Raw genomic sequence first — 19,104 nt, 5'->3', positions numbered from 1 at the left:
GTAAATCCAGACAGCTAGCTAGACTGTCTGTCCAATCTGAGTTTTCTATTGCACGACTAAAACAACTTGAACGAGCACGTTCCACCAAAACAAGTTCCTTCCCCAGGCATATTTTGCAGAGGCACCGTTATTGCGTCTGGCTTAGCGCCCAAGGCGATTGTGATTGGTTTATAGAAATCCCAATAAACCAGAGAACGTTTTTCTCCTATCCCAAAATTCTGTGTGGACTAGCCAGACCTTCCTTTGCAGCGATGTGGAGGAAGGTCTGGCAATGTGAGACTAAGTGCAAGCATATTAGGAGGCCATGTAGACTGAAAAGGGTTTCAGAACCAGGGGCACAAAATAAGTCATACTATCTACACTGAGATACTCATATCTTTGTATATAACATTGATTAAATGTGTTTTTGTAGGGTGGATGTTGAAACTGTTGTTGACCCATTTCTTGGGCAGCCTTATGGGTTGTTTCATTATCTGGACTGAAGTGACCTCATAGCCTGGTATACTGCTGAAAGTACTCAAAGATGAAAATGTTCTTTAGTTTTGAGATTCATATGCAAGTAACACATTGAACTGTCTGGGACTTTTTGGCTTTGTTCACATTGAGGAATAGAGATGTTGGGTGACTAAAAACTATCTTTGAACTTGAAAAATGTACTCACAGCCACACTTAAATCAAAACCTGAAAATTACAGTATATAAACATTCATTACTAATTTAAATTGAAACCACTTTAAAATAACTAACTGAAGTTGTGAGTGGTAGAGCAACATATTTAATGTGCTTACCACCAATATATAGTTGTGTCTCTTCCTGGTCAATTCTCATCAAGTCAAGACCAGCTCTTCAAGCCAGCATTGACAACACATACATCAGACCTTTACGACACATTCTGTCCTCAATAAGTTAGTCTTGCATTGCCAGACCTACCTCCAAAGTGCTGCGGAGAAATAAGTAGATCAACTTATGTATTTACTTGCTCTGCATTCATTTGCAAGACTTGTGATAACTGATTTTTTAGATGTGAACATTTCAAATTGCAACACCTATTTTTTTGGAGCTATACATTTTCAATAATGTGAGAATTTATCACAGTCACTGTAGTTAAAGACTCTCAATACAGACAAGGAGATAGGTTATTTGAGCACATTAAATTATTCTCAGCAGATACATGAACAATGCTATTTAGGCTTTTAAGGAACTGAAATCTGAAACCGACATTTTCTGTTCAGCTGTCCAAACAGGTTTCACAGAATTTTCAGTCATAATGTGGTTACAATGTGGTCATACTGTAGATGGTAGTTTTTATGAACTATGCAGTATGTACTCACCTAACTGTATGAGTACAAAGAAGAATTACAACACCAAGTACTAATGCAAAACTTTGTTTACTATGAAAGTACTTCACATACAGGTTAACACATGACGGGATCTAATGATTTACCTATCTGTGAGGATAAATGCATGACCAAAATGTGTTTTTCGAGTGTGAAATAGCTGACATTTGGCCAGACAAAATTGGGCCATGATTAATGGAGCAGGGGAAGTCCTGGTGTGTCTTCCTCCCTCTCTCTTTTTTCTGTGCGTGAACATGCATGTGTGCATTCTCTTGAACTTTGGGATCATCACATGTCCTCACAATAATGTTATGATGGGGTGAAAAAGGAGACAAATTTCTTCTTTCATCTTTTTGGCCAGGGTAATACTGGGTTATTTCTGGGATCTAAGTCTAGAATGAAGGTTAAGAAAATTATTATCATTAATGAAAAGATACACAGGCGCAGACTATTTACTATATATAGCCTACTGTAAGTCTCTCTTGTATGGCTGCAACTAATGATTTTTTGTTATGGATGAATCTAATGATTCATTTTTCAATTAATCAATTAACGATTAATCGTTTGGTCTATAAAGTGTGAGGAGATAGTAATAAATGCCTCTCCCAATTTCTGTAAAGCCCAAGTTTACATATTCAAAGTGCTTGTTTTGTGCGACCAACAATTCAAAACACTTATTGTAGACAAAGTGTGTGTGTGTGTGTGTGTGGGTGTGCATGTGCGTGCGTGCGTGCGTGCATTTGTGTGTGTGTGTGTGTGTGTGTGTGTATTGGCAATAGGAAACTGTATATCTCACATGTGGTGTCATCCTGCAGTATTTCACTTTAAAAACCAAGGGCAACCCCCCACCCAACTGAACACCCACACTTAACAGTCCCTTATTTGACACTCACAGTTTATCTCTTTGCAAAATTTGATATGCAAAACAGTAGAGAGGAAATGCACTGCCAATATGCTCTTATCAATTCACTATATCGCGTTCGTTTCTTTTTCACCTCCAAAGGTGACATGATGATGATGATGATGATGATAATGATGATGATGATGATGATGATGATGCATGCTGTATGCAATGGTATAAAAATGAAGCTCAGTGAGCAGTTGGAGCATACAATCATCAAGATTACCACGACTGAACTTCTGCTAATAGCGTCACTTCGGTGTAAGTTACACATCCAAATGGTAAGAAATAACTATTCGATAATATTGGACATGCTTTATATACGTGTTTTCAAATTATACTTATCTGGTCAGTTAATGTTGCAATTGATTGTATATGGCAAATGATAGAATAGCTAGAGAATAGACTCTGCAATCATTTTCCATTAACATAACACATTCTCAACAAAAATCATTCAGCCAATTGAAATGTCCCATGAACAGATAAAAAAAAAAAATAGTTTCTCAATTGAAGATTAAATGGGAAATACTAATATTAAAATTATAGCAAATAAAGGGGTAATTACTTAGGTTTTAATGCAAGTAGAAATGGATCATTTTCAACAATCTCCTCTTGCTGTCACACAATTCTCCAGAAGAGTTTGTCACTGTGGATGTGTGGGCTGCTGTTCATCAGCCTCACCGGAGTACATGGAATCAACCGCTTTCCAGAAAATTGTATGTCTTATTTATGGTATCATTCATTTTTCTATATCTTGAATGGTTCTAAATCTGGTCATCTTGACGTGTGTGTGTGTGTGTGTGTATTTATGTTTGTGTAGTTGTGGTGGCAAAAAGGAATGATGCAAATCCAGTCACACTGACCTGCCGTACAGCAACTGATGGAGCTGTCACATGGAAATTTCATGGTGAAGACAAAGAGAGCGATGTCGAATTGGAGGACAATGTCCAGCAGAATGGTCAAAATCTGTCCGTGTCAGAGGTAGATACACCCATGTTGGGAAAATACAGCTGCTGGAGAGGAAAAGAAATGTTGTCATCAACTTATCTGCTGTTGGAGTCTGCGGAGGAAGAAGAGTTGGGTGAGATGCTCTGGTTTAATTTTCCATTCATTCAGTCAAAAGTCTCTCAAATAGAGGAACGTATCCAGTGCAAACCTACATCCAAAATAGCCAAAGTCTTGAAACTCGCTGCATTTCTGACTGGGTGAATCATTCTTTCTCTAGAGGATAAGACTGAAAGTTAACAAATACTGAACCATTCTGTGATGCACTTTCAACATAAATGTCTTACATTAAGTGATATTTTCTCTCCATATTTTGATGTGACAAAGTCCAAACATTTTCCATTAAACTTGTAATCGCTTACATTGTGTATCTTTATAGATAATCTCTCTTTCAGTTGTTGGGCAAAGTCTTTTGACTGTAACTTCAGCTGTAACTGGATCCACAGTGAACAAACAGCCGTGCGCCTTGGACTGGGCCATGACTGGTAAAGACAAATTACAGTAAAGCAGCCAAAAGTATAGCATATAGTTTATAGTAAGATGGACCCAAGAAGCAGACAGATGTGTACATTTCTCAGTTACATATATTTTACTCATTGTCTTGTTTTACTGCTTGCCTCTGTAGCAGCGAACATAGGAAGTTGTGTCATTGGGTTAGCAGTGATCGGTTAGTAGATGGGAGATTCCAGTTTGAGCTGTCCCACTCCCTCTCACCCTACGCTGAGGAAAGCACCAAGCTCGAACTCACTGCTGAGGCCATCGTTAATTTCGCCATCCTCAGGAAAACCAAGAGATTTTATCTCAGAAACATTGGTAAGCTGAGTGAAACGAGGCATTTAACCAAAGGTTATCAAGATTTGAAGTAAACAGCATCTTTTGCAAAAAAATCACTGACAGAGTTGTTCACAAAGTACAAAAATAGATTATTCAGTTGATAGGAAATTGATTTTGAAGGATGGAAATCAAACAAGTTAATACTAACGATTAGTGTTTGGTAACAATGATACATTGTTCAGTAAAGTACCTTTCTGACGAAGTGAAAAGGTATATTCTACACATTATCAAAAAAAATGCAACATTAGAATCCAAGTACAAAAAAATTCATTCTTGACTCAAAAAGTCATTTCATCGCTCATAAGTAAATCCTTTTTGTAAATCAATGGACTTTTTTCAGCAAAAACATTTGTTAATTTACATATATATTTTAATGATTCCCTACTGACACACGTTAACTCCTGTTTTGTTGATTTTCCTTCTGTCTAGTTCAACCCGATAGTCCCCAAATTGTCAAGTGTCAGGAGGGAAAAGATGACCTGAAAGTGATTATTGATGCACCATCTAGCTGGTCAACTCCTCACAGCTTCTTCAGTCTGGAGCACGAGATTGAATACGTGTTCAAAGATGATGGCAAGGTACGCACACGTCTGGTAATGTCTCCATGTCTGTCATTCTCTCCATTGCATTTGGTTTTCTTATTGTGCGACCTGTCTGACTTTAGACTGGACGTTCTTCATCTGATTTGATACCGAAGGGGATCAGCAAGCTGAGGGTTCGCTCCAGAGACTCGCTGGTGCTCTCAGCCTGGAGCCAGTGGACTCCCTGGAAAAATGTAACCCAATGACATTATTTGAACCCAACACTGTCTGCTCCTACTCTTTCTTTGTTCCGCTTATGTGCCTACAATGTCCTCTCATGTCCTCTCACCTGCTAGTTTTCACTATGTGTTTCTGGCTGGCCAAGAGATAACACAGCACTCACCAGAAGCTCAGTAATACATCAAGAGTTTGCTTTATGATAGATCAATCCAGCACACTTTAATTTTTATTTATGACTATGTCTATTTATTTGTGCATTAGTTATTACTTATTTAAAATCATACACACAAAAAGGAAGAAAAGAAAACACAATTACAGACCTACTGTGAAATGTAAAAGAACTTCCAAGCAAATTCTTTCTTGCTAACATAAGGACTATTTCCCAATTTGGGGTCTGGTAACCACCAGAGGTTCTTGTGAGGGCAAATGGAAGTCCGTAGAAAATAAAGACACTAGAGACATTGGTAAAGTTACCTCCCAACTCACAACACAGACGGTTCGGTGATTCAATATGAAGTTTTATCTACCAGCAAAAAATGTCTGATAGGGGTTTAATAGGACCAAATCTTATACAATTGGTCCCAGCAGTTTTTTCCATTTAAGGATCCTTTCATTAAATTCAAAGGAAATCTACATAATTTAACATGAATCATAACTGTAGGAGTCTAGTTCTGTCTGCACTTTAGACAGACTTTGGCACGGTATGTTTCTTGGCCCTGTTTATTTCCGTAAAAGGTGTTTCTGTGTATTTTAGTGGTTTGGCACTGTGTTAAACAAATGGCTATTAAAAGAGCGTTGTGCTTCCTTCCTGATATATGTTCCTTCTTCATTTATGTGTTGCTCATGTCATGTGTACAACTACTGACTTAAATTAGAAATCCCCATTGAATGTAATGCAGTGTCCACATTTATGTACTATATGTACATGGGGGTGGACAAAATATTAGAAACATAAGTCACTGAGTTAAACAGAAACAAGATTAGATGCTATACTTTTAGGTACTCATCACTACAATACTCAAGTAAGTTAGAATAATGTGTGTCTTATTTCTTCATAACCTACTAACCAGATTTGTTATAGATGACAAATGCATTTAAACCTAGCAAAAATTATGGTATCAGTTGATATCTGAAATTCCATATTTCCTTTTTCTTCCTATAGTTTATAACATTGTCAGGTTAGGAGGTACATTTTGGCATCTATTATTCACTGAAATTGGTGGGCATGCTGAAAGCCCAATAGAAATGCAACATTTGGTTTTGATACTCCCAAATCCTAAAAGTAATATCAATCATAATTTGCTGATACCTCCGTTACAAGCAAACAAAATCTTTTCCAGAGAGCCTTACATAGATACACCTGGAGCTGAGCTTGAAACTTGAGCAATAAATTACACATACACAGAAATAGCATGCTCCACTGTGAATGTAATGTAATGTAATATTGCATGCCAGTGAAAGTGACAAAACAGTTACTCTTAAAGTATTGTAATAGTAGTTTCACTTGGAATTCATAGCCATGACTTGGGAAGACTAATTGAATTTAGCACATTAATGTTTATAAGACTTAAAGGATTGCTCATTTAATTTTATTCTCATCGTTTTAGACCCTAATCTCGCATTAACTCATTGCAGGTGATAACAGGGAAAAGGAACCGATGCAAATGCAAAAACACAGCAAGATCTTGCTGCCCAGAGTTGCCATCTGGGTTCTTGGACAATTGCAAGAAGAGACGGAAGAAAAAAAAGAACATACATACTAAGCAGAGCCAGACATCTTAAAAAGAAAATGCTTAATACAAACATGCATTGTAACTGGGATCGTGCTTGTGTACAAACACCTTTTATTTAAAAACAGTGGGGAAATATTTGGATGTATTTATATAAAGTAATTAAAACTGCATTTGATTCAACATTGGAGATGGTGCAGAGGACACACATATACTCTTGCAATATATTTATATCTTCATTAAGTAATATTGTTCAGTTTTTGTTAAAACTGTATTTTATTTAATTACTATAATTATGCATTCCATTCATGGAGGGTGAATTCATGGTTGTCATTATTATATGTTTAGCAGCTGGAAAACTGAAATGTAGTGGGAACTATTGCTAAACAGAGGAATAATTGTAGTTGAGTTTGTTTTTTCATAGTGCATTTCATTAATCTGTGAGTTTACTGGTTTGTAACAAATAAATTGTTGTCTTAATATGTGCCTTGCAATGTTCATCATCCAAGTTTGATGCCCTGTCTTGAATAGGATCCCTGTGACCTGCTGTATTACTTTGCATTATTATAGGCTACTTATACGGTGCATATTTCTAAATTGGCCTTTTTCCACTGAAGATAGTTTGACTTGTCACAGTAGGAAATGCGCAGGTACAAATAATAAATGATGGCTGAATTCCATTAAGCTGCTGGGTTTAAAGTCAAAACGAGATGTTGGAAAAGCAGGACTGGGACAAGTCTGTGTGCAGACCTCCGAACAGAAACATCTCAACCTACTCTGGATTAGCTTCACCTGCTTTTAGCATTGTTTGTCTTTTGTCACAGTGTAGGAAAGCACATTCTTATCACCAGATAAGTGACATTTTTGCTCGGCTGATTTTCTGAACCAGTGTAGCATGAAAGCAGGGTGGAATTAGCAAACTAAACAGCTCCACATGGCCTCTCTTAATACATCCATGATGGCCCCGCGGCACCCTATCAGATTAATCCGGTTTTGCAACATACGCATGCGCATTAAAAGAAGCGCGGAAGTGATTGCTAGCTGCTCTGTTGTTTATTGACAGAACGGCCGCTAGCATACAGTACATATGGACAAATACTGCTCTCAAATAGAAAGCCACACTAAAGTATCGTGTATGTAACGTTGTGAAGCTCTACAAATGTCTTGAACATGGCGAAGGTTGTCCGGACGACAGCTTTAATATTATACCTCTGGAGTGTTTTAATGCAGTTCAATCGCACATCAGGTGAGTAACGTTAACGTTAAGGGGCGGAGGCAATTTTCAAACGCTAGTAAACAGCTAATGTAGCTAACGGGTTGGTGTTTCAGAAGCTTGCTAAGGCTTTGTTTTTACCGTTTTATGTTTCCTGTGAATTTCCTTCCAATGCAGACTGCTGTTGCTGCCTTGGTTTACCAACACTGACCTCAAACTGATGATGCCGGTGTTCACATCTCTAACATAAGCTAGCTAACGTCAGTCGTGTAAATGTTTATTTTTTTGAACTGCTTTAGGTCTGGGGATCAATGAACTGCTTTATTTCCGGGTCATCAGTCCAGAAGACATAGGGTACATCTTCAGTGCAGCGCCTGCTAAAGACTTTGGAGGAGATTTTGTTAGTACCTGCCCTTTTCTGGATTCCATTTGTTGGCCAAATAATTATCAAGCCTCATGTGCACTCACCATCTAATCACATTCCTCTCCTTTCCTTTGGTCCCCAGACGTCATCATATGATGAGATTTTCCTTGTGCCAGCAGACCCAGCAGATGGCTGCTCAGACTTGGAGGACAGAGCAATCATCCAGGGACAAATAGTCCTGATGGAAAGAGGGTATGTACACATCACTCATCACCTGTATACGCTAAAGAGGATGTGAACACAAACCCCCATCTAGCGGTGAAATTGTATATGACAACCAACTGAATATTACTTTCTAGCCCCTCCCATTCTGAGCGCGTTTTAACTCCTACGGTGGCCGTATTATTCCAAGAAGTACGACTTCGTCCGTGAGTGTTCCTTCCAGTGTAATAATAGTGTTATGTTATTTGTATCAGGTTCCCAAACATATGCAAGCTAATGTTAGTAAAGTATCAGTGCTATCGTTATTCTGTATATTGTACGAGATTAATAGTGTAAGGCAATGTTTACAGCGTAGGAGAGAAGCAACGGAGGTTTGTGTTTTTTAATATATTGCTCTGAGCAGTATGAACAATGTCAATGAAACCAAAATTAGCTCTTCTGGCCCTCATTTATGAAACGTGCATTTGACCAAAAACGGGCGTACACCGATTCCTACGCAAAGCAAGGGATTTATCAATTTGAACGTGAGCGTAGGCTGCATAAAATCTCACGTCTGGTCTGAACTCGTGTACGCAAGTTTTCGAGTCAGTGTGGACTTGCGGTGCAGCATATAAAAAGTTTAACAGGAGAAGGAGAAGTCATCAGTTGATCACTTATCAGCAATGGCAGATCTGGCTCTTTTAAAAGACCTCTATTCGCCGGTACAACAGTGCACACGTATGCGCACGGGCCACGGTGGAGCGCCCCATCGGATTGATTAAGGGCAGATGGCTCATGGTCTTGCATCAGCGGGGGGTTCCTACTATACACGGCAGAAAAATTCTGAAACATTATTTTAGCCTGTGGGGTTCTGGAGCCAGATGACCGATGCCCAGAGAGCAGTGTCCAGCACAGCCCCAAGTGGGGCTATACGAATGAGAGAGGATATTATTCCTCACTTTTAAAAGGTATAGTGTTATGTTTGGCAATGATAGCCTACTCAATACAGGAAACATGACGATGCACAACATTTTTATTTATTCTTCAGGTTTTCGTTTCTCTTTTAAAGTGTCGTTAATGGCGATTTATTTCTGCCATTGACCGAGTTATTTCGGCTTGTTTTTCCAGCCCCTCTGCTGTCAGGAGACAGGGTCAGGGTGGTGGTCCAGCACCGGGGGCGGAGGACACGCGCTCTCCCTCACAGCTGTTGCCTGGTTCTGACTCATGAAAAAAACACAAGTAAAATAATAGACACTGCATAAACTCCACTACTGTGTGTTTATTTAAATATACGTAAACCATGTAGGCCTAAGAGATTGCAATATAAGCCTGTATATTACTATGGGGACTATAGCATACATATGTCAAGGATGTATAAATTAAATAAACTTCAGCTGGAGTCCTATTTACCATGGCAACACTGTTCACTGCATCAGTGATCTCTTTCCATTTCACATTCTTTCTACAGCCTTTAATAACAGTTTTCAGGCTGTCAAATCTACAAACGTAAGTGCAAATGAACCTGAGACAGTGTTTCTCAAATGGGGGTACGTGTACCCCTAGGGGTACTTTGGAGGACTGCAGGGGGTACGTGAGATATTTAACAAATTGTTTAGTAGTTACATGGCTGTTGTCCAGAACATTGTTCCTCTTTATGTAGACTTTTTTTCCTACCAAAAATGTAACATTTGTGTTGCCTTCCTTCCTTCTACTGTCCTACTTTTTACAAGTTTCTCGCTTTTTTCAAAGTTATGTCACTGTTTTTGAAGGTTTTTTCCGAGTATTTTCAACCTATTCTTGCCTTTGGCTACTGCCTTCCTTCTTTCTACCATCTTTTTTCAAAGGTTTTGTCTTCTATTCTTTTTTTTCTTTTTTTTTCTTTTTTATTCTTTTTTTTTTCTTTTTCTTTTTTTTTTACAGTTTTTGTTTCCTTTTCTCATTAGCATTTAAATGTTTTTTTCAGTTACAAGGCTGTTGTTTAGTAAATCTATCGCTGACAGCGCTGTACTGTTCCTCTTATATAGACCTTTTTTCTACCAAAAATGATTAGCGCTGGTCAGGGGGTACTTGGCTTAAAGAAGGTGTTCAGGAATTAAATGTATTTGAAAGCTGACCAAAAGCTTGGCACTTTTGCAGTTTTTAGTTGCAAAAGTTTTTATTTTTGTATGAAGACATATAAAGTAATATCAAACTACATTTAATTTGTTGTGTTTTAATTGTATGTCTACTGCAATCACATGGGAAAAGTAACTACATGTACATACTGCAAATCGTTTTTTTTAATCGAGAATTGGTTTTGAATCAAATCGATATTGAATCAAGTCGTGAGCCTAAAAATCGGAATCCAATCGTGACCTTTTCTGAATCGTACACCCCTATTAAAATATGTACATTAAGTCATCTGTTGAGAATTACAGTTGCAGGCCTCAAGCTCGAGTTTAGTTTATTGTCATACAAAAAGTACAAGTACTGGTGTCCTCCATAATACTTCCCATTGCAGCAGGCGGTGTAAATGTCCTAAATCTGTGTCAGTGATGTTCCCATGAGTTTTGAAGCTGTTTTAACTGTCCTTAGTTGTTTGTAGTCTTGTACAGTCAGATTGCCAAAGCACACTGGTATGCTAGTAAGGATGCTTTCTATAGCCTTGATAGAAATTGACCAGGGTTTTTGTGGGCAATCCCTATTTTTAAGGCATCACAGAAAGTATAGTCTCTGCTGTGCCTTCTTAACAACACAACTGGTGTTTAGAGACCCAGGAGAGGGAGTCTGCGATCTGGATGCCTCAGCATCTGTTATTCACAATTTCAACAAGGGCATCGTTGACGTGAGCTGTTTTGGACTTTCTAAAATTAACAATTATCTCATTTGTTTTTTCAACATTAAGGGAGAGGTTGTTGTCTTGACACCATATGCATAGGTCCCTCAAATATAGGCATCCTCATTGTTATCATTTATCAGTTCAGTCACTGTGGTGTCATCTGCAACTTTCACAACGCTGTTATTATGATATTTGACAACACAGTCATATGTGAACAGACTATAGAGTAAGGGACAAAGGCAGCAACCCTGCAGTGCTCCTGTGTTGAGAACTATGATAGATCATAGACTGTATATAAAGATGGACGGCTTGACAGCTCCCCAAAAGTGAAGCCAAAACATCTGGATCGCCCCCTGGTGGCTGGCTGCAGTATAGGTCATAATCCCCACTCCCTCCATGTTAGTACATGCAATAGCCTGGTGTGAATGTTCAAAAGAAAGTTTAACATGTGCTTAGTATCAGGTGTCATACACAGCATTTGTGTGTGAAGATAATTACCATTACTACATATAAGTTATGGGGAAGCCATTATGTTTTTGGAATGTTTTACTGCAAACTAATCACACTGTCTTTAGTGCCTGCCTTTATACAATTTTGTTCAAAATAATAGTAGTCCATCATCCGTAACCTCATAAATAATTTTTTTTGGTAGAAGTGATATTTCTACATGGCAAATAATTTACTAGTAAGTGTTGTAGAGTCATAGAAAACCAACAGTCATGACATGCATCCTGTTCGTTCTGTGTAATTGAATCTGTAATTGAAAGGGGAATGTTCAAAATAATAGCAGTGTTGTTTTCAATTTGTGAGGTGATTGCTTCCGTGAAGAAACAGGTGTCAATTATGGCCCATATTTAAGGAAGGAAGGAAGCAAATGTTGTGCATACTGGTTATAGTGAATTTCATACTGAAATACTCAGCAAAATGGGTCGTTCCAGATATTGTTGTGAGGAACAGCGGACTTTGATTAAAAAGTTTATTGGAGAGGGGAAAACATATAAAGAAAACGGTCAACTAACATTCCAATGGATCGAAGAATAGCCAAAATGGCAAAGGCTCAACCAATGATCAGCTCCAGGAAAATCAAAGAAGACTTAAAGTTACCTGTGAGTACTGTTACGATCAGAAGAAGCCCCCGCAAAGTCCCATTGCTGAAAAAAAGACATGTACTGAATAGGTTGAAATTTGCCAAAGGACACATTGACTGACCAAAGGAGAAATGGGGCAACATTCAGTGGACTGTTGAGAGCAAAATTGTTCTTTTTGGGTCTAGGGGCCACAGTTTGTCCGACGACCCCCATGCACTGAATTCCAGCCACAGTACACTGTGAAGACAGTAAAGCATGGTGGTGCAAAAATCATGTTATGGGGATGTTTCTCATACTGTGGTGTTGGGCCTATTTATCGCATACCAGGGATCATGGATCAGTTTCAATACATCTAAATACTTGAAGAGGTCATGTTGCCTTATGCTGAAGACTCCATGCAACACAGATGTGAAGCAGTTCTCAGAAATAATGGTTATGCAACTAAATATTAGTGCAGTGATTCAAGGTAAAGCAAACCCTTGAGACATTTTTCAGTTTATACAGTAAATGTTTGAGTTTGTAAAGAACAGCCTAATATTCCTTTTTCTTCACTTTCTGTAAAGGTATAACACAAACTTGATCAATTTTGGTCATGTTTTGATTTGGAATTGAATGTGCAGTGTTCCCAATGCATTGATATTATGGAATTAAAAGCTATTCTAAGGATTTTGAGCATTATTCACTTTTTTAAACACACTGCTATTATTCTGAACACAACTGTATTTTCTCACACTTCTTTCTCTGTTTTTCTGTGTGCTCCAGAGGTTGCTCCTTTGTACAAAAGGCCCGACACGTGGAGGAAGCAGGAGGCAAAGCTGTTCTGATTGCTGATAATGTAGTGGACAATGACAGTCAGTACCTTGATATGATCACTGATGGAAGCACTGCCAAACCAAGCATTCCTGCTCTATTCCTGCTGGGACGTGATGGGTAAGGCAGACGCAGACACACATTTTATTTTATATAAGCATTAATGCAATACATCTCGGGACAATTACAATTTTCCCCCTTTTCCATGCGTTCTAGGATGATGATCAGACGATCTCTTCAGAGACAGGCCCTGCCGTGGGCTGTCATTTCCATTCCTGTCAATGTTTCCTCTTTGGCCTCGTTCCCACTAAAGCAACCCCCATGGACACTGTGGTAGAAATGACACGCATCCACAACTTAATGCACTTCCCCACTCAATAAACATTATTCTTTTGTCATTGCATATCCTGTCAGCCGTGAAAAAACGTTTATCGGTGTTTTTTGCCCCAAACGGCTCCTTCCAGACAGCGCTGCCTGGAAGGCAATAGGATTAGGCACTGGTTATGGTTAGGGTTAGGTGCCTTGGAGGCAGCGGTCGCAGCGCTGCTCGGAAGGAGTCGTTGGGGGCAAAAAACACCATCAAGCTGAATAAACTCACAGCCTCACGGGAAAATTCTTCATTGGTGGTTAAACAAATTTACACACACTAGTGGTGAATCAGTCAAATTTACATGTGTATGCATGATTATATCACACTTAAACACACAGCCAAAGTTATTAAATGAACTCTTTGCCTGAGCCGTTTAACCGGGTGAGGACAGACAAACTCAGCAAAAACATGCATGCTTATTCTCAGTGCTCAGCTGAAGTTGAATGAATTAGCCAGTTATTTTGAAGATATTGAGTCTGTTTTCTAGTTGAGTAGTCTCCAGGAACGTCGGTGCAGATGATTTGTTGGTCAATAGTCAGTAGGAAAACTGGAAAATTGGATATGCATTAATAGAACACATGCAGATTGAAGCGCACCAATTCTTTTGCCTTGTCATATAATACAAGCTGTTGCGTAAGGCCACAATGGGGGGGAAGAATAAGGCCTGACAGCATTTATTTAACTTCACTAAAATACAGAATACCAGGAATGTCATCACACTGTAAAAATGATAATAAATTACTGTTTATTAAATATTTGGTAAAATGATTTATGTTGCATAAAAGACTATCATTTATTGCCTTTCTGAGGTACACATCTATACAGTTTTAAAGATTCTACACACATTTTCTGTCCGCTTAAGCCTAATCACCCAGACTACTTTAAGTAGTATAACGTGTTGCCCCCATTAACTTTGTCTTTATAGCTACTGTCATTTTTAATACTCCTGATCCAGGAAATGTGTTAAGCACAGTTTGAATAAACAGGATTGACACAATGTACTTCACATTAGGCATGGGCCAGTTACCGGTTTCAAAAAGCCACGGTTTAAAAACCACTAACATTCTCTGTCAAACCGTTCCTAAGGTATAGCTGTTTTTTATGAGTTGTCAAGGACAGAAAGTGCACTTTAGAAATCCCTCTCCCTGCCAGTGTGCAGTGTGTTTTTTTTTTACCCAGACATTTCAAAAATAAAAAGGTTATCATACCGTCAGAATCTCATACCGGCCCATGCCTACTTCACAGTGTAGGGGACATGTCTCTCTTGTACTTTGACTCTTCAACATGTATTTGATGCAAATAATGTTGCGTATTGAAGGTTGAAAAGATTGCAACTGCTAGCTCAGCTCAGCTTAGCTCAGCTATATTGCAAATATACTAATCTAAGAGCAAAGTCAGAGTCTAGTCTGCTAGAAATAAAGGAACAAGCAGGAGCATAGACCTTAGCAATATGTTTTCAACCATTAGTGGAAGCTATTCAATGAAAAAGAAATGATGCTTAATCTTGGATTGTATATGGCATACACCTGCACACCATCATATTATGTTTTTGCTTCTACTATTGTGTGTGTGCACGCAGCTAAACTCTCATTCTACCGGACCCATCAGCCTCATATTTTACATTTTTTATACATTTACTGTATGTAGTTGCAGTGATTCACAATGTTTAAAAGATACTCCTTTATTGACTGCTCTGTTTTATACCGTCATTGACTGCTGACTCCTCTTAACCGGCCGGGTGGGGGCCGCAAGCGATCAACAACTGCTTAAGATTGGAATCATCTTTCCACTAGGGACAACGTACATAGCGGTCACATTAGTGTCGGCAAATTCTTTTGTTGGCATTTTCACTTTTAAATTGGCATTTTACATTGCTGGAGTTAAATTGTTCCTGTCCAGATTTTCACGCCAAGGCAAGATAATTGTGGTTTGTATCCATTCAATCACAATTACAGCAGTACTGGTCGTTTAAAGCCTTCAATAATGTCAGCCAGCTGCTGAAATGCCTTTGTCGGTTAACGCATCATTGATGGTGGCGATACACTGGGTAATGTTTTGTTCAACACGACCGGGCAATGTGCACACAGCTTGCAGAGATCTGCACTCTACTGAGTGCACTTTCCTAGTTCTATATGCCTATTAATAATAAGATTCTTTGAAATTTAATCTGGAAAAATAGAGCACAAAAAAGGACACATTTCATGATTCTATCTGGAACTTCATATATATTTTTTCATATCCCACATGGTTAATTTTCAGCACAATTGGAGTTTAAAGTTAAATGGAAGAAAATGACCTGCTGATGTATCAGACATGTATCTATAAGGCACAAACAAGCCCCCCCCGAACCAACCCACAACAGAAAATGATGTGACACTATCACATGTACCGAACAATGGCACCTCCGACAAAGCCATGATACGCATAAATAAAGAAATAAAAAAAAAAGTTACCTTTGCTAGCACCCTCCAAGACATGCCTAATTCCTTTTCCCCTCAAACTGACTTTTAAAATAGGCCGATTCAGCACCACACAACATGGACAGCGACACTGCTTATAGCAACATACAAAGTAACGTATAGGTAATATACCATGCCCGAACACACGTGAAGAAAAGCTACTGTACAGCCTACTACTAGTTTGATATTTAACATGAGTAGCTGCTTGGGCGTGGGATCATTATCAGGACACTGAATCAACAGCTAATTCAGATGAAACGTTAAGATGACCTGGTAAGATCGAGTGATGGACACATTTCAGAAAATGGTGTTTGCATGAAAACTCATTCAGAGAGAGAGAGAGATGGCAAAAACACACAGTTGATAAGAATAACGTGCTGTATGGAGTCCTTAGGTTCTTGGTATTTCCATCACTTTTTGGCATCTCCCTTCCCATGACAGGAGCCCACTCTGAAGAAAGGAGTTATAGACAATTTAAATGAGCAATGACCTCATCAATGGATAGAAATCACAGTATGTAAATAAATAGGATAAATAGATTGAACATGGTATTACGTTTTGAATTTTTATGCCCGTTACCTCCTCTTGCATCTTGGGCACAGTCTGCCCCACACTGTCCTCACCATGGCTTCCTTCAGAGCCGGACTCCCCCAGATATACACAGACGGTGTGCACACAGCGTTAAAACGAGCCATGATGGCGAAAAGATTGGTGGCCTCGTTCCTAAATGTTAGCCCTCCTCCTACCATAAGTCTGATGATAATATTAATAAAAGAGGGACACCACAACACCAAGAAGCTTATGACAACAAAAATAATGATTCTCAATGACTCCTTCTTGCTGTCTTTGTTGGCGCTGGGAGGGTCTCTGCTAAGCTGGTACCTTGCAATAACATACAGTTTAATAGTCATGACCACTTTGGTGAGCACGATTAGCTGAAGGATGACAATGCTGAATACATACATTTGTATGGCTTTGGAAAGTGGCAACAAATTCCTGGCGATCAAGTGAGCAACATTGTAAACCCAGCAGTAGATGTTAATGCCTATGACAAACTGTCTTGTTATGAAGCGACTGTAGATGAATGGATGGCACACAGCAAAATACCGGTCAAATTGTGCAAACAAAAACGTCAAAATATTGACCCCTAGAAGTGATGGTAAAATGTTATACGTTCCATTTCTAGACGGATATCCCTCCTGAACATCAAACAGACCGAGATAATACACAGAAAGCCCAACAAACGTATCACAAATGCTAGTGTTCAGCATGAAAATAAACCTGTTTTGGAGACGGAGAGCTCTGGTGGCCAATATGGTAATGACTACAGGTCCGGCTATGAGAACAGTAGTTGTTGCAAATAAAATCTGGAAAATAAAGATAAAATAATCTTCAGGATTGTTAAAGTCCACCGATAGAGGTACTCCTGTCATAGAGTCTGTGATGTTGAAGGGGAGCATTGTTCATGCACAAATGGTTCTTAAGTGCAACCCTTATTTTATATTCAAGACCTACACAGTAACTACACTGTGGAGTAACCATCCTTGATCCCTTGAGATGCTATGATCTAATGTTTGTTTTTTTCCTTAACACCAGCCTCATGCAGAAGTCATGGAGGGAATTTAGTTTAACCTTTGAAGACATGACCATTTAGGCTACACAGTCCTATGTTTAATTATTTCTTCTCACCTGCAGCACATTAGCCGTTTACTCAGCTTTTTGTTGTGCTGTAATTTAACAATAGGCCTTCATCCTGATGCAGCAACAAAATAAAAATAATTAGTTGTAATTAGGGCTACACAATATGAGGAAAGCATCTCATTGCGATTATTATGACTGATATTGCAATTGCGATATGATTCACGATATTGGAAGGGATGATCATTTTTGTATCATTCTCATTTTCATTGAGAAATATTAAATTTAAAAACATGTAAATGATTATAGTGTGATTTTTGCGAGGATCTGTACCAAACAAAGATTTTTTTTCTTTAGTCTGTAGGATAGGATTTGTAGGCCGGGACGTGTCTGCAGCACCACCATACTTAATTCAGAATGGTTTGACACATGTTTTGCCTTTAACAAATATTGCGCACTGCATACTGCGGATGAAATTGCGATTAATTGTGCAGCCCTAGTTGTAATCAGCCTATATATGATACGTTTCCTTGACTAATTGCTGTAACACAATCTTTGTTGGAAAATATGTCCATGCTTCAACTGAACCTGATAAAGACAACTTAATAGAATGCCACATATTATGTTGTTGTTATTATGTTATTCATTAGGTTACGTATTAGTCATAACTTCAGCACCAGAAGCTGTCCGCAATGACCTAGTGTCATTCGTGGAACCAGCTCCCGGTCTGGGTTCGGCAGGCAGACACCGTCACCACATTTAAGAGTAAACTTAAAACTCTCCTCTTCGATTAAACTTATAGTTAGGGAGTGAGGAGTTGCAGCGTCCGCCTAGCCCGGCCCACCTGCTTCTCGTCATAGTCGTCGGATTCATCTACCATATAATCAATAATATAATAAAAGTAGAGGGAGGCAGGCCAGTACAGCCCGATCCGGTTGGGGAGAGTTCTAGCCCGACCAGGCTCCTCTCCTTAACCTGCCTCTCTTAGTTATGCTGTTATAGTTTTAGACTGCCGGGGGACTTCCTTTGACACACTGAGCTCCTCTCTCCTCTCTCTTTCCATCTGTGTGCATCCATGTCCCAGAAATGCTTGTTACTAACCTAGCTCTGGGGAGCTTATTCCCCGGAGTCCTTATGTTTTTTTTTTCGCCCAGCATGTTTCCTTGGATTAGGGTGGCACAAAAATCATGATTGCAGCTGTCGACGTGGTCCTGATGCACGCCCTGCTATGCCCTGTTACACCCTGCTACGCTCTGCTGTGCCCTGCAGTGTCCTGCTATGTCCTTCTACGTCCTGCTACGTCCTGCTATGCTCTGCTGTGCCCTGCTACGTCCTGTAACGCCCTGCAGTGCCCTGCTATGCCATGAACTACTACAACTACTATTTCTAGTCACTGTTCCATTATCTTTATTGTGACTGTTATTGCCACTATTCATCACACCCCCAACCGGCACCGTCAGACACCGCCTGGGTGAGGTTTCTTTCTAATAGGGAGTTTTTCCTCGCCACTGTCGCACTAAATGCTTGCTCTTGGGGGATTTACTAGAATTGTTGGGTCCTTGTATGTTATAGAGTG

The 19,104-nt window shown here is 39.2% G+C and overlaps 2 protein-coding genes across 2 annotated transcripts; both read left to right on the top strand.

The window, feature by feature from the left end:
* The first annotated feature begins 2,268 nt into the window (after positions 1 to 2,268).
* Positions 2,269 to 7,047, top strand: il12b2 (interleukin 12B 2). The gene is made up of 8 exons (XM_078251160.1): positions 2,269 to 2,518; positions 2,872 to 2,953; positions 3,058 to 3,318; positions 3,622 to 3,727; positions 3,868 to 4,055; positions 4,506 to 4,654; positions 4,741 to 4,851; positions 6,473 to 7,047. The coding sequence occupies exons 1-8, from the start codon at positions 2,276 to 2,278 to the stop codon at positions 6,617 to 6,619; spliced, it is 1,287 nt and encodes a 428-aa protein (XP_078107286.1). The 5' UTR covers positions 2,269 to 2,275; the 3' UTR covers positions 6,620 to 7,047.
* A 539-nt stretch (positions 7,048 to 7,586) lies between these two features.
* LOC144518452 (protease-associated domain-containing protein 1-like) lies at positions 7,587 to 14,196 on the top strand. Its single transcript, XM_078251153.1, has 5 exons — positions 7,587 to 7,813; positions 8,080 to 8,180; positions 8,287 to 8,396; positions 13,014 to 13,181; positions 13,278 to 14,196. Exons 1-5 carry the CDS (start codon positions 7,738 to 7,740, stop codon positions 13,396 to 13,398), a joined length of 576 nt encoding a protein of 191 aa, XP_078107279.1. The 5' UTR covers positions 7,587 to 7,737; the 3' UTR covers positions 13,399 to 14,196.
* Positions 14,197 to 19,104: the final 4,908 nt, after the last annotated feature.

This window comes from Sander vitreus, chromosome 5 (assembly GCF_031162955.1).
Source record: "Sander vitreus isolate 19-12246 chromosome 5, sanVit1, whole genome shotgun sequence".
In the NCBI taxonomy this organism is placed as follows: domain Eukaryota; kingdom Metazoa; phylum Chordata; class Actinopteri; order Perciformes; family Percidae; genus Sander; species Sander vitreus.
The sequence above is the reverse complement of the archived record's forward strand: the minus strand, read 5'-3'. Positions and strand labels throughout refer to the sequence as shown.